This window comes from Sinocyclocheilus anshuiensis, unplaced genomic scaffold (assembly GCF_001515605.1).
Source record: "Sinocyclocheilus anshuiensis isolate Anshui unplaced genomic scaffold, SAMN03320099.WGS_v1.1 scaffold159, whole genome shotgun sequence".
Lineage (NCBI taxonomy): Eukaryota > Metazoa > Chordata > Actinopteri > Cypriniformes > Cyprinidae > Sinocyclocheilus > Sinocyclocheilus anshuiensis.
Genome location: NW_015549567.1, coordinates 1139095 through 1155988, shown reverse-complemented (window position 1 = coordinate 1155988; position 16894 = coordinate 1139095). Strand labels below are relative to the sequence as shown.

The 16894-nt window shown below is 37.0% G+C and overlaps 1 protein-coding gene across 3 annotated transcripts in view; it reads left to right on the top strand.

The window, feature by feature from the left end:
- Window positions 1-16894, top strand: part of LOC107657298 (MAGUK p55 subfamily member 7) — a 112975-nt gene that overhangs the window by 30614 nt on the left and 65467 nt on the right. For 2 of the 3 annotated variants that reach the window (XM_016445340.1, XM_016445339.1), the window contains exons 3-5: window positions 3134-3211; window positions 6465-6545; window positions 11053-11184. In XM_016445340.1, coding sequence (XP_016300826.1) covers window positions 3134-3211; window positions 6465-6545; window positions 11053-11184 — 291 coding nt within the window. Of the gene's footprint in view, window positions 1-3133; window positions 3212-5854; window positions 5906-6464; window positions 6546-11052; window positions 11185-16894 lie in introns of those variants that run through there. The other variant, XM_016445341.1, reaches the window with a different exon arrangement.

Genomic DNA, 16894 nt, shown 5'->3' with positions numbered 1-16894 from the left:
TTGTAACACTCCAAAGAGAAAGGAAAATTTGAAATTGCATCATATGACCCCTTTAAATTCTAATAATGCAATATTTAACAATATTGCTTTTTTTACAGAATTGTTTGCTAAATAAAAGCATCCTGGATAAGCATATGAAACCTCATTCAAAAACTTTTTTAACTAACCCCAAACTATTGAACGTTAGTGTAATTTTTCCAAATCAGTCACAAATAAGGTTTCCTTTCACCTAGAATGCTGTCTTAGAAGGCAGCTGCTTATGTAGGTAGTACCCAGCAAGGCAGCTCATTAACTGAGCTCTTTTTATTTGATGCTTTCTATACTCGCCCCTTCTCTCTCCGTTGTCATATTCCTTGAGTTCCACATCAAATATCCTCTCCTCCGTATCTCAACGTTCAGTGTAATTGTGTTTAAAGCTGTGTTTGTTTGGCTGCAGAATGCTCTTGGAGGACCCGGAGGCCAGACTGGCTGCCGTTTCTCTCACCTGCTTATGTTCTCCACTCTTGTTTTGTCAAGGGCCTGTGGGTATTGAACGTCTGGTCAAAGAGGATTTAGACACGGCTCCATTGTAGCATGAGATCTGAACCTTGACAACAAAACATAGTGTTTACGGAAGCATTGCTTTGTTTATTCATGTGTTTTAATACTCATTACTAAAGTGTCAAGCTAGAGATAAGTAAAAATGACACCATTTTATGATGGCTAGTCAAAGGAAGCCCTATATGTTGTGTTTTAGAGGATGTTCACATCAGATGCATTATTCCGATCAAAAACAGCTACCATTTGGAAGGATCTCAAAGCAGTTTTAACTTATATTTAGTTGTATTAGTGTTTAGTTATATATTGCGGTCTCTAAATTCATCTTTTTTTAAAGCATAAAAATATTGACGCTATATGTGGTCAATTCAGTGAGGTAAACCTCACTAATCAACTCATCAACTAGCCAAACAGCCATGACCGATTCACGTTGTTGTTCATCCTACTGTGCAATTTTCAAGTCTGAAAAATTAAGCGATTTGTTTATCGGTCTGCAAGGTCTCTGTGATGTAGTGGAATAATGGTGCACTAATGCTTGAAGGTATTACTCTGATTCATTGCTCTCATTTCCTGCCCTCTCTTTACTGTGGAACGTGAGCTATGATCAGTGTAAGGGCTCTGTAATGGATTTTAAATGTCTGCTCCCTGGCGCTCCTGTGTGGACAGGCAGGTATCTACTAGCCAAACAGCCATGACCGATTCACGTTGTTGTTCATCCTACTGTGCAATTTTCAAGTCTGAAAAATTAAGCGATTTGTTTATCGGTCTGCAAGGTCTCTGTGATGTAGTGGAATAATGGTGCACTAATGCTTGAAGGTATTACTCTGATTCATTGCTCTCATTTCCTGCCCTCTCTTTACTGTGGAACGTGAGCTATGATCAGTGTAAGGGCTCTGTAATGGATTTTAAATGTCTGCTCTCTGGCGCTCCTGTGTGGACAGGCAGGTATCTGGAGAATGGCCCGAGCTGTAAATAAAGGCATTGAATCTCACTCAGCCTTTGATGGAATCTAAACTGTACAGAGCAAAACCGCTCCGCCACGGCTCAGACGGCCTAAACAGATGTCGCTCCCTGGAATGTCACAGTTACCGGACAGTTACATTCCATCCTTCACCAGATCCCACATTCCATTCCTCCTCCACCAAGTGTGTGTGTCTGAGTGGATAAGAAATATTATGTCTCTTTTCTTCGCCTGTGAGCGTGTTTGCCGGCGTGCGAGAGATTCCACTTCTACACCGCTGCTGTAGTAACAGACGGTGACCCCGTTCGGAGTTCAGTACGTGTTGAGGGTTGCAAACGGAGTGATGAAGAAAGCACAGATTGTTCGTCACGGGTCCCGACAACAGTTCTTACCATGGCCAAGCTTCGCCACATCATAAACTGCTCTGGAGAAGGAGATCCAGAAAAATTGCATCTTTGGCTCTCTCGGACACGGTTGATCCAAGCTCATAGCGTTCCCTTCCCTCTCCACTTCACTATGACAACCAGCCCGGTGGCGGAGTCGTTTGTTTTGTCTTGATAAATATTTAGTCCCCTTGGTAGCAGTCAAACTTCTTTCACTGCTGTGTGCTGTTACATAATATTTCACAGGACAAATTCCAGTCTAAACGTGCTGGTAGCTTCTGCATGGCTCCCGACCATGATGTTGTCCTGGTACCGCAATTTCAGCAAGAATTAAATTGTTGAATAGATATTACACAACCAATAAAATACACAGCTGTTACAAACATGTCAGAAAACAGGCTTTGCTTTTTAGTTTTTGTCAGAATACTTAGATCCTACCACACATTCTAATTTTATTTTGTATGTTAATCATCGGTGTTTAACCTGCTTATGATGTGTACATCATACATTCAGGATATTCAATTAAAAATACATAAAGTTGGGTGGGTTGTATCCATTGCATCATGAAGAACTTGTTATTTGACATTAGAGATGCTTATTTTCATTTTATTTTTTGTTATTTTTTCTCTGTAAATTGTTGGATGTTTAATTGTGCATGCCTATTTGTACTTCTTATACATTTTAAATTACCTTTGTCAATTATTACCTTACCTTGGTTAACCTTAAAAAAGAGAGATGAAATAATTGAATAATAAATCATGAATTTAATAATACTTCTAAATGTAATCTTTGGCAAATATCAAAATAAATATCAAATTTTCATGCTTTACATTATAATGTTGTAATGTCTAAATTTAATAAAAACTGAAATTGTTTTTTAGTGTTTTATTTTTAATATATTTAGGCAAAATTATATAGAATTTTAACATTGTCCATCTGTTTATTGACCGAACCATGAAAATAATTATTGGCTTAACAGTGTCATATAGAATTTCAATTTCTATAGGCTATTGGTTAACATTGTCCGAAATCTGTGTGATGTGAGTGGAAAAGTAATTTGTTGTCAGAATTTGTTTAAAGATTGTTAAAAATTGCATTGGTTATTTAGGTAAAAAATGAATAGTTCACAATAAGACCAGGAACATTGGAAAGTGCACATTGGAAAGTAAACATTAGGAAAGTGAACGAGGTCAGTTTAGATTCCACAATGACTTTAAGTGATCACTCTGTTTCCTGTTTCACTGCCTGTTAGATCCATGAGAAGTTACAGTGTTATGAAGACTGTGCTCCGACTCCAGTACTGGACAGCGCCGGCTCACTGGCTCAAGACGTGAGTGAACCACATGCACACACTTCCTGTTAAAAACCAAAACACTTTTATGCTCATAAACTTTACACAATTCTGCATGCATAAACACACACACACATGCACAACGTATGCCTGTGAAAACACATACACAGACGTCTCCCAGCATGTCTAGCTTAAGACTGACTCCAGGAGGAACTTGTCATTAAAGGAAAGAAAAAAGATGGATGGATGTCTGGGGCAGAGAACACAAGTAGATCAGCTGCAGATGAGAGTGCGAGATGAGGCGTGGAGTATTGTGTGTGTGTGTCTGTATAAGACATTAGTCATCAGTATTATAAAACACTCAACGTTTAAACTCTCAACAGCTTGCATAATGTAAACTGACTACTATATCAACATGGCCGCATAGACATACACACACACACAAACCTATGTAAACTTTGAAGAGTTTACTCTGGATGTGATCACAGAGAGGAAAGACAGAAGGAAAGAACACAAAGGCGATTTAGAGAAGAGCATCTCAGGTCATCACTGACTTTATGATGGGCAAAAATGCACTTTGGAATAGTCTGGATATTCAAAGCATTTTTGCAATAAAAGATGCCACTTCTTGTTTAAACAGAGTGTTGTTTTTGTGCTCAAATCTATATCCTAGAAGAGCTAATCAGCTTTGATACACGTCCGTTTCCTGTTCACTCATGTCTCAGTGGGTGGTGGCAACCAGCCATCTTGGGTTTCCATAGATCTCGACTTCCGTTACGGAAACTTCTCAACCTGCAGCTCAGATCCGCCCGTCAGATTTACACTTTCCTTCGGTGTCCATAAAGGTCCCACACATGGAGAACCCGATATCTGTGTGTGCGTGCGGATGAGGTCCATCAAAAGGTCGAACAGCCAAAGCAATCAAATTACTCAGAGCCCCCTCCTGTGTTTTTTCAGACGTATTGTTTTCATCCATTGCTGTGAGGAATATACGGCGTGCTGCTGTTTTGAACGCTGTAGTGGGTTTGCCACCGCCGCTCATTCGAGTGTAAAGTTTCGCTAATGGAGCTTTAATTTATAGTGTAGCATAAAACGCCATTTTAACCTCCGCCTGGCCCGAGATGCTGTCTAGCACTGACGCAGCAGGCAAGCACCTCACACACACATTTCCACAGAAAGCTTTAGCAGAGATGTAATACAAACAACAGTATGAAGTTTAGCAGCAGGTGTGCAGTTCTCATTCTGGCCACAGGTAGGCAGTAAAGAATGCTACTTCCACAAGCAGGTCTCAGTCTGAATAAAAACGATCACCAGATTACAGTCCTCATCGCATCCCGGGTGTCTTCCATTAGACTGTGGAAAAATGGAGCGCTGCTGGATGATACTCCACTCCGCTCATACCTCTCAGATGCAGAAGTCTGTTCTGGAGCCATCAGTCAAGCAAATGCATAACAACTGTCAGATTACACCAGAGCAGCAAAACGATGTCCCTGACTGATTAATAGAAACTGCTTGTAGAGTTATTTTAGATGATCATTCTATTGCCACACACAATACAGATGTCATAAGCCAGATGTACTGTGATGCAGATCTCCGAAACGATTTCTTTTGTTGTAAGACAAAAACAGGCCACTTCGTATGACATTCTAATTGATTTGCAATAAATAGTAGTTTTTGGGCCATATTATCAAAAATCAAGAGACCGTTTTGAAAGAGATGAAGTTTTTAGGTTGATTAATCTCTGAAACACAGTTGTCAGTAAATAGTTTCCAGTGTTTAGACACTTAATGGCACTTGATGTCTCATTGCAATTGCGTTTGATGAAAAATATCCGATTTTTAAAAATTAATCTTAAACAATATATTGTTTAATAAATTTAATCTTAAGTTTTTGTGAAGTGATTTCTTTAAAATGATGATGCCTGGATATTTTGTACTGGTTATCAGATATGGATTTTTAAAATATAAATCCAGTATATAATAATACAGTACAATTACGTAAAATACATACGTAACAATTGCTGTAGTGACATTTGTTAATTTTATATAATATTCACTATATTAATTAGGAAAAAGATGTATAAATCAATTAGAAAAAATAAATTATGGTTAAAATAAACTGTAAAATAAATATTCATACTTTAAACCGCATCTTCTTGATAAAAAAAAAAAATCATATTACACAATATTTTTCACTGATAAATAAACTGCTAAAAACATGGGTAAAATGCAAGTGAATCAACAGTGCACTCAGTAATCTGGTAAGTCTGTGATCTGGGAATCATATTTTCTCAATGACCAGAATACAGTTTTTACATACAGTTCACAATAAATATGATATGAATATGACATAGTGGAAAACTGGAAGTAGTGCAGCATAATTTGAAATCAAGCATTTAAAATTAATCTTTTATACTTGTCCAGTGACAGCACAACTGTCCTGTCCGCATCCAATTCACACAGATAGACCATCACGCCCAGAGTACACATGTTTTTATGCAGGATACAATGAAGCTCTAATGGCTGGATTTGCCAGCATTTGTGAGGTTCATGGTTAAATGATTATTAGATATTCAAAGACTTGATTTATAGACTTAAATTACAAATATTTGTACATTTTAAGCATGCACTAAGTGTCCAAATACCATAGTCATAAAAGAATGATCCCAGATCTGCACAATCGGTTTTTCTCCATGTGTGACCTCTGCTGCTATGACATCAGCTGCAGTGGATGGTATGTATCTATTGTACACATGATGCAATTTGTGTGTGTGTGTGTCTTGCTAAAGGTCACTGTCACCATTACTCAGTTGAACGTCACCTCCCATTTGGCTGGTTACTGGAAAAGTCTACTGACATCCTAAGGGAGCGATTCTTTCAACACTGATTACAGCATTTCAGCAGACTTGCTCCACACATACACCTAGAACCAGAGCGAGTGGGGTCAATAATAAGGTTGTTGCCCAGGAGTAACACTTCAAATGGATCTGGGGAACAAGCCCATCTCTCTCGGTCTCTTTCCTCGCTCAGAGAAACAGCAACGTGTCTCTGTGCCTCATTTAGTGTGCGTCTGCGCTGCTATAAATCTCTCAATCTCTTAAACATACACACACTCTCCACCTGCTACCTGCCGCAAGGGAGACATTTATACTCCAATTATTCATAATGTATGTGTGTTCATGTCTGTATGACCAATGCATGTATTCACGGATGTTATCGATGCTCATATTTTCTCTTGCTCTCTGGTTTCTGTTTGTCTCTCTTGCTATCCTTCTGTTGTCTGTTTCTGTCAGTTGACGGAGGAACTTCAAGGAAGAAGTGCAAGTAATGAGATCAGAGAGCTTGTCAAGCTACTGTCCAAACCACATATAAAGGTAAGAGAGTAAACAAAACCACACAAAATGACAGATATACCATTAAGTGTTGTTACAGTACCAGTTAACAGTTTAATCTAATCATTCTTTAATATTACTATTTTCAACATTTTAGAGTCCAGAGTAATATTAGTCATCTAAACTATGTTTAACTAAGTAACACATCTTTTAAATGTAACTCACAAATAATTAAAAGTTTAGGAAATTATTCAATTTCTATTTCTATAAAATTAATTTTGTTTAACTTAATTTTGTTTTTATATATTGCATTCATTTGATATGACTACTACAATACTATTCTATTTTAATATATTTTAAAATGTAATTTATTCTGTGACTGTGACAGCAAAGCTGAATTTTCAGCAGCCATTACTCCAGTCTTCAGTGTCACATGATCTTTCAAAAATCATTCTTATATGCTATATTTGGTGATCAAGATATTATTTATTTATTTTATTATTTTTTAATCAGTGTTGTGACAGATTAATATTTTTGTTGAACGGTGACGTCTTTTTATAATTTGATGAATAGTTCAATATAACAGTGTTTAATTGAAATATTCAATAATATAAATATATAAAATATTCAAAATATTAATTTCTTATTTTAAAGAAACGTACTGACACCATACTTTTGAACTGTAGTGTTAATTGTCTTTAATCTGAACTAGTCTGGCTACACCATCATTGTACTTTCTGCTCTTCTTTCTATATTTTTCTTTTCTTTAGTCTATTTTTCTTTCCCCTTATGTCTATAACCCAGTGTCTGTTGGTGCTGTGTAAAGCGCTAGCAGATGGCTTCTGGGGACTAGAATGGCGTCTCTGTACGATAGTAACTGTATCACTCTCAATTAGTGTTGAAATGATCCATTCCCTTCGACCAGACATAAATTAGAACCTATTAAGCGATCTCTTTCCTCCTCCCTCATGTATGATTCACACATGAAAAAGCACATTTTACTCATATTAGACCCGCTTACAGACTTATATAGACATTGATGAAAGCGGCAATTACGGCAAGCCGCGTGTTGCGGAAAGAAAGAGCTGCTCTGGTCTGAGCGAGAAAGAGGAGATGAGTGGCTCTCAGTTTGTGTAGGAAAATAGATAGAAGTGTGTTACTTTGCCCCTTTTTTCTTTCGCATCTGTGTGCAGATTTTGTGCAGGCATGTGTATGGGTAGTTAGTTCAGCAGGTTGAATAATGACTGTTCGGATGACAAACTCTTTCCTAATGAGAGCTGCATGCCCAGTTACATTTCCCAGACTTTATTTGAACAAGTTCAACAATTTGTTATTGTAAGAGGCCCAGTATAACTAATTAACATGCTCACACAGACACACGGCAAGAGTACCTGAAGAAATGAGTTACTGATTTTGACCTTCAATTCACTCTTTTGCCTCCTGGCCTGATGTTGACCTTATTCCTTCAACCTCAGGAGAGAGTTTAGCTCCACAAAACACCCTTTATACCTCTGTGTCTGTGTTTGAGTGTGTTATGCATGGCAGGATAGTGAATTTAGACCGAGTTGTTGGACTGTAGACAGATTCTGTGGGAACAGAGTGAAGCTATTACGCTGTCTCACAATTTCACTCATCAGGGAAATGTGAAGACCAGTGTTTTAAATTGGACTAATCAAATGGAAGAGGCAGGGAAATGCCACAATTTTTCTGAAGTAATCCTTTCCATGAACAGATAGTAGTAAAGTCAGATTTCAGTGAGCAGCCTTTTTTCAAAGCTGTAAATAATGCCAATCCAATTCCAGTTTTTAGGCACATAGCACATACATATTGATATTGATATTTAATGGCAGGTTCAAAATGTCAAAAGGTTAATAAAAGTTCTATGAGTTTGACGTTTTTGTTGCTTGAATTGAATCAACGCTGAATTGCCGCTAATTTGAAAGTGAAAGTAAAGTGCGCACAGCACTTTTACAAGCCATTTGAAAGCGAAGAAAATAGGGAAACTCAAACGAACTAACACCCCCACCCCAACGGTGATACCGGTATTACCGGTGTTGTCACACGTCGATTAACCGGTGGGAAAATTTCCTCACCGTCACAACCCTACTATGCAGCTGCTAAGGTGTTTTGAATTGATCTTTTAGCAGTTGCTATGTGGTGTGCAATGCTATCAGGGATACGCTGTTATTGAAGTTCCAGCTGAGCTGATACAGATGATAATTATTTTCATGCTATGACATCACTGCATTACAGTGCACAGTATGAAAAATGGATATTAATTTTCATTTGCTAAAGAGTATGTTTAAGTGTTAGTAAATTAGTGTTTTCAGTTATTAACTTTGTGAGCATTAGATGAGGATCAGCAAAGGTAGTCTAAATTGGAGAAATGAGCACGAACAATTAAGTATCCAGTATCGAGATAAGTGATGTAGATGTTTCGTAGGGTGTCTCAGCCATGTTATGTGTGTTTGAATTGTCACATCCATGTACAAATTAATCTTCAGCTCTGCATGCATGTGCATTCTTTCATGTGGCTTTGTGTTGGCAAGCTGCACATGTTTTAAGAAAACTGAATCGCAATGCCACATTAATTTTGGCCTTTAGAATAAGGAAGACAAAGAAAGAGTAATGGTAAAAAAATGTGGTTGCAGATGGTTAATGCCTTGACGCTTTAATAATATTTATATTGTGACATTTTATTCAAGTCCAAGCGTAACACAATCTGGGTTTTTTTTTTTACTTGGTGAAAGAATAGATCTGGTCATCTGGAAGAATCCAGGTCGCAATGTGTGTCTGTGTCTTCTGGAGGAGGACTTGGACAGAAGAAATGCATGGCAACTCGGTTGCAATTAAAAATGTTCCATTTCCAGTTTGCTTAAAACAACTGCACCATTTAATATAATATGCAGAGCTGTGTTTAGTGTAGACGCAAACAACATAGTACCCTAAAGGGATTGTGAAAACGTTTTTCGTGTCTGTGGTTGTTCTAAGTTGTTTACATCTCATAATATACTGCTTATCTCTAAACATAGTGTGTGGATGTGTTTGATTGGCAGGTGTATAGTCCAGTCAGAAATGAGGTTTATTTTATAATGAGAGCCAAATTTGTATCACAGTGGTAGGTCTTCATTTAATTTTTTTAATAAGTAGACTTTTGCAACTGTGTATCTTTTACTACATATTGTCAAATGATCAGCTAGTCCATGATAATACTGATTTTAAGTATCTCAGAACTTCTTGATTAAGTTCAAGATGTACATGACAGAAATTAATGATAATTTGCCGTTCAGAAAGTTGAGTCGCATGCAGTAAATGAGTGAGATGTGGACTTGAACCCATTTTCTAGTGAATCGGCTAGGGTTCGGATCACAATCTAGATCTGATTTAAAGCTCTGTATGTTTTTTTTTTTCTTCTCTGCATCTTATGAGAAAAAACTCAATAGAAGTTTTCTTGTCATTATTTTTGCAGTCTTTTTATGACGTTAAATGTGGACTGCAGACTCACTTTCTGGTAAAAAGGGAATTCAGCAGCGTTGGTGTAGACTGAGTGATTCAGATTCAACTTAATTTTTTTATTCAGTTTAATTATCTATGAAGACTGAAGTGTTTTGACAGAAACAAATTAATTATCAAATATTTCTAATATCTAATATGTAATTTTCAGTAAAAAGCTGGATTTGAAATTGACCCGCTTACTAGACACATGACTCACTCTCTCTCTCCCTGTTTGTTTCCTCTCTCTTTCGCTCTCTCTCTCCCATCTGTTCTGCTTTAGCCACATGTTGAGTGTTGTTCTGGAGCTCAATCCCATGTCATAAAACAGACACTTTTCTTCTCCTCTCTGTCTTGTCTCTATTTTTTCTTCTTTTTTCTTTTCTCTTCCCTCCCTTTTTTTTATCTCTGGCACACAACTGGAAGATGGTTTAATATTGGAAATGCGAGGGAGAAAAGGAGCAAAAGAAAAAGTGTTTCCAGCTGCATTTGACACACAGCATCGTTAAAGCAGTTCAGTAATGAATCTCTGAATGCCGTCATTCTTTTGCTATACCTCGTTCTCTGAGAGTTGAGGTGTGAAATATCTGAAATGGCTGAGAACTTCATTGCCTTCTGTCCATCCATCTGCCATAAAGTGTCCTCACCCCTTGGAAGCTCACTGCAATGTTGCTGTATTCCCAGCGGGATACTCGTAATACTCATAATAATCTAATCAAATGAAAGATGACAATATGATTGGTCTTGGTTTTGATTCAGTTCTTTTTTTTCCTGCTGGAGACACTTTAACAAATAACATTGCCAAAGAGGGTTGTAGTGAAATAGTGACCGTAATCAATTCAAAAGCAGCTTTATTTGTCAGTAGGAGGTAGTAATCTAAAGCAGACCTCTAAAGCTCCATGATTTATACTATAGGATTCAAGCAGATGCTTGGAGTATGAAGGCTGGAATGATTAGCCAAAATGAGTAGCTACACAAAATCAGTCAAACGACTACTGTTTGTCTTACTGTGTGAGCTTCTGTGGACTTTTATGTGTACAACTCATTCTCGTTGCAGAGTTTGTTGTCTGTTCATGATACCGTGGCCAGGAAGAGTTACGATCCAGAACTTCCTCCTCTGCCAGACGACATTGATGATGAAGAAGATTCTGTCAAGATCATTCGACTGGTCAAGAATAAAGAGCCTTTGGTGAGAGAACTTCCTTCTCACACACACTTACAAACAAATGCAAATTTCCACATGCTGTCAAAGCCAGACACACAGGGGCTGCCATTATTCAAGCTCACGTAGTGGAAAACACTCTTGTGAACATGAAGCACATAAATACAAGCGCACTCGCGCGGTGGTGTCAATGATGTGTTTGGCTCGCGCTCCCTGTTCACCCTTATCCTCTAGTTCCTGAGTGACCACATATCCTCCATCTAAACATGACACGAGCCACATTCCACATTACCTTACAGACGTTCTCACCCGCTCTATGTCCAGTGGTCTCCTGCGGCATTTAGATGTATGTGTCTGTTCCTCTTTCCCTTACGTGTCGTTCACAGCTCTCTCTAGGCTAGATTTCTGGCCAACTTTCGCTCCTCCATTTCATCTCATTTCTCTGCGAGCTGTCAGAATCAAGACCTCTGTTTACTCGTATAGTCATCAGCTGCACAAACCTGTTTGGATTCAAGCTTGAGGCTGTACTGTTCTTGAAAGTGACAATGAATGAGCATTGACATCTATTGGCATTCTCGAGTTTCGAGAATCCTAGAATGACATATTAAATGTTTTTGTATTTAGCTGAGCAGTTGTTGGGTGATTTGCCAGTGTATTAGATTTATTTTACTACATCACAGCAAATATGCTGGACTAAAGTGCTTGTGGGGAGAAAAATTTATTGTAGGTGGTGTGGTAGTGTAGCATAACACTCCTAGACTAATGTTGACTTTCTAATTTCTGGACCTAAGATACTGTCTGTCTGCCTGACAGACAGTATGTCTGATTTTATACCAAGTTTATACTTGTGATGCACGTGATGGCTAGTTTTTGATTTCATCTAAATAGACTGCATTGTCACTATGTAATTGCATGTTGTATTCACAATATTTACACTACCACTACCATCAACACTACACTTTTTTTCTTTTCTTAGCAATGATGCTTTAAATTGATCAAAAGTGACAGTAAAGACATTTTATGATGTTATGAGTCATTTTTTTTAATTTCAAATAAATTGTTCTTTTGAACTTTCTATTCATGAAAGAATTCTGAAAAAAAAAGTTTCCACACAAAATATGAATCATCACAACTGTTTTCAGCATTGATAATAATGAGATTTATTTCTTTAAAGTGTCTTGAGCGCCAAATCAGCATATTAGAATAATTTCTGAAGGTCATATGACACTAAAGATAATAACTGCTAAAAATCCAGCTTTGTCGTCACAGGAAGAAATTGCATTTTAAAATATAGTGGAATGTTACTATAACTTGAAATAGATGTTTTTGGTCTCACTTCATTTTAAGGTTCAATTCTCGCAATTAACAAACCATTAACTATGACTTTTGCCTCAATAAACTCCTAATTTACTGCTTATTAATAGTTAGTAAGGTAGTTGTTAAGTTTAGGTATTAGGTAGGATTAGGGATGTAGAATATGGTCATGCAGAATATGTACTTTATAAGCAATATAATAAACAGCCAATATGTTAATAATAGGCATGCTAATAAGCAACTAGTTAATAGTGAGAATTGGTCCCTATACTAAAGTATTAGTTGTGTTTTTGTTTTTTTTATATATGACAGTTTTACTGTGTTTTTGATCAAATAATAGCTTTTTAATTGTAATTGTAAAGTTGCCTACTGTAGCTAAGCATTCAACCTTCGAATGATATGTTAAACCGAGGTCCTGGCCTCTTTAGTCATCAAAGCTCCCAGGAAGTCCCAGGAAATGTATAATTATAGGTAGAGGTATAATCTTGGCATCCTGGCCAAATTTGTTCACTACCCTCTGTTGTAATCCCTGTATCAATTGATTTGCTTCATCACTCCTCTTCACCAATAAGCAGGTGTGTGGTGGGCATTCTGGCGCACTATGATTGCGTCACATCATCCAGGTGGATGCTGCACACAGGTGGTGGTTGAGGAGTTTGCCTCCTTAAAAAAAAAGAAGTTCTTTAAATATTTTTGAAGTTCTATATGTGACAAGTAATTATTATTAATTGTTAGTACATTATGTATGAGAGACAATGCATAATAAACACACCTGCTGTTCAGTTCAATTGTTTTTATGAATGGCCCTACAGGATTATGTTTATATGTCCTGAAATATGGTGTATAGGTGGTCAATTAATAATGGATTTCAAATGTGTTCCAGATCAGATGCGTTCAGAATTCAGATTTAACATCTGTAGTTGATCAGCATTCGATTTTATTGTGAAATCCTAAGTGAAATGAAATTCAAAATAAATCTCTCTTTTCCTCTCAATAAACACTGGGCTTTGGTTAGGTATAGTGTGACCTGTGGCCCAAGTCCTCAGCAATTTTAGATGCTGGCTGCCCCTCCAAAACCTCTAGCTGTTTTTCAGACAAGAAGTTAAATGTCAAGTCTTCATTTTATTTCTTTTCTCTCTGATTTGAATTTGAAATTGTATATATCAGGTGCAGACAGCCTGTGCAGTCATTATGACAAAAGTAATGCAAAGTTTAACTCTAATTTCTCTTTCTTTCTCTGGTGTGGTAGTTAGCAGGCCTCTGCCTCTGCGGATGATTCATCGGTTTGTATAATTGTGATTAGTCGAATGGGTAGGATTCAGTAGCTCTGATTAATTGCTATCATTTTTCAGCCCATGACATCATGCGTATTTTAGTGAGGGGAGTAATGAGGAGAAAGTGAAGGGGGTTCAAGCACTTCGGGGATGGGACCCAAATCCTCAAATGCTCTCCTCTCTATTTGGTAACTTTAGCCTGCTGATTTATTAGCAGCAATGGCAGGATGCTGAAATAATTGGGCTTGGATCAGCATACATGTGGGGTGACGGCAACAGCAACAGAAGTGAGCTCAGTGGTGGATTTTATTGAAAGAATGTGTCGTTTTGGATATGGTTACTGAAAGGTCTATAGGAAGGCGAAAGACTGTGTGTATGGGGTGTGTGTTTGTTGGATAGATGGAAGTGTGTATATTCTATCCAGATTTTCAGACTGAGTAATAGGAGAAGAGTAGACAGAACAGACATTTGCCAATAAGATGATTTGGCTATAGATTGTGTGTGCGCACTTTTCATTGCACTGTTTGTTTTGGCTAGCATATTCTCATCTAGGTGCTTATTGCACTTTTAAGATGGAGACTGCCCAACAAAATTTTTCATCCGTAACTATACAATTTGTCTTTTGATGTAGTATTCTTCTTTAATCTCCATGTTACTCATCCCGAGGTCTGTAGTAATCTACCCCCTCACCTTCTCCAAAATGAGGACCTCCTCTGGCTTCTGTTCTGTTGGAATATATTTTTTAATCACAAATTATATTGTCAGTATAACAGTTTGAGTGAAAAGTTGACAAAAATTTGGTATATCCACCTTTTGCTTTAATAGCAGCATCACAAGTGTGTCTCTATCTTCATCTATCTCACACATACACTCAGTTAGGCCCTGTTTACACTAGTGCGTTTTCGTTTTAAAATGAAAACGATCCTCGTCTACACTGGCGTTTTCACTGCATTTCAGAAAAAGATCTCCATCCACACTACACAACTGAAAATGCATGTCACATGAACATTCATGCAGGTACAACCATAGATTTGTATAGGTAGATTCCCTATTATTTAGATGGCGGACGCGTCTATGTGGTTGGAGCGGTTGAATGTGGAATCTACCTATACATATCTATGGGTACAACAATGAGCATGATGTTATTGTATACATGGTCGTCAAGGATACGCAGAGCAAATGTGGGCAGCCATGCCATCGTTTTCAAAAGTCTCCGTTTTGGTCCGTTTACACTGAAAAGCAACCCCAGTTTTTTCAATCTAAAACAGGGTTTGCAGCATTTTCAAAAGTCTCGAAAACGCCGGAGTAGTGTAAACGACAGGCGTATCCGTAGCAAAAGTTATGCGTTTTAAAACGAAAACGCTCTAGTGTAAACGTAACCTTAGAGGTCTGTTGTGGAACACGTTTCTCATTAAATATATTTTTATATTTTATTTATTAATCAAACCTGAAAGTCATTTTGATTCTTTATATGGTTAAATGTAAATCTGATTGATCGAAGTTCAACAAGTGGAGTTTAATGCAAAAGTCAGCAGGAAAGTGTTTATTGAATTTCTACAAATTTGCCTTTGCTCTGCATTTAAAGAAATTACAGAAAAGATTGTAGTAATTATTATGCAACTATTTGTTTTCCTAATATGATCTCTGCCAGGGTGGATCTCAGGAGGGATTTTACATCCTAATCAATATCTTGTCTTCAAATTCCATGTTTAGACTCGAGAATCCAGAATTCTGGATTCACATAACATTCTTAAGAATAACATTTTCTATATTTCATCTGACACCACTGATATATAATGTAAAAATTACAAGTCATGATCCTGTGACTTTAAGCAACTCAAAAACAAGTCAAATAGGGACTTTGTTTTTAATTTTATAATTACAACATATTTTCCAACAGCATAGCATATACTCTCACACACAGAAATTCACATGATGCATTCATTCTTGAGAGCGTGCAAGAAAAATTACGCATAAATCAGCACAACAGACCGATCCATTTTGAGACAGGCTCTATAAAAATAACTTTTAAAATACACAGCACATTTAAAAAAAAAAAAGCTCCCCGTCAGCCATTATTACAGTAATGAATATTACTGTAATCTGTGTTATTTGGAGATGATCAAGTCTTCAGCAAAAACCACCACACAATCAAATAGCAACAAAGCCTGTGATTTTATTTTTAAGACATTTTCTTTTTATGTTCTTTTGAAAATATTTGAGAACTTTTTAACTTCTTTCTTAAGATTTTTGAGAATCCGGCTCTAGGCTTGGTAAATGTGTTGTGCAGTACATAATTTTTTTTTTTTAAAGAAAGTTAAGTGACCAAAGTGAATGATTCTCCTCAAACAGTTTCAGTACCCCAGGACAATGTCAATGAAGCACACGGTACGTCCTAAAACACTTGTTTCTTTTGGCGTATTGCTGTTGACTGTTCATGGCAATGAAATCTATACAGTGGTAGAGGACCAAGTCTCAGAGACCGTGAAGCCAAAACAAGACTTACTACTTTGGGGGAAAAAAAAAAATGTTTTTGAATGTCTGAGCTTAGATTTGTCATGTTGAGCCTTGGAACACAAGCATAGCCAACAGATATTCTGTATTATAAAAGTTCACACTGTTCTCATTTCCTCTTTGACCTCTCATTGGTTGATGACATTTACATTTAGTCATTTAGCAGACTCTTTTATCCAAAGCGACTTACAAATGAGGACAATGGAAGCAATCAAAATCAACAAAAGAGCAATGATATGCAAGTGCTATAAGAAGTGTCAGTTAGCTTAATGTAGTACACGTAGCAAGGTTTTTTTATTTTTTTATTATATAATAAAAAGAAAACGGATAGAATAGAAAAAGAATAGAGCAAGCTAGTGTTAGAAGCCTTTTTTGCTTTTGTTAATTGTATAATAAATAAAAAGAAAAGAAAGATAGAATACAAAAAGAATAGAGAAGCTAGTGTTAGTTTTTTTTTTTTTTTAAGAAAACAAGCAGTTAGTCAATGAATAGAGTGCAAGTCTAAAAGGGGCAAGTTTTTTTTTTTTAAGAATAGAATTAGAATAGAGAGTGCTAGAGCTAGAGGGTCAAATAAAGATGGAAGAGATGTGTTTTTAGTCGATTCTTGAAGATGGCTAAGGACTCAGCTGCTCGGA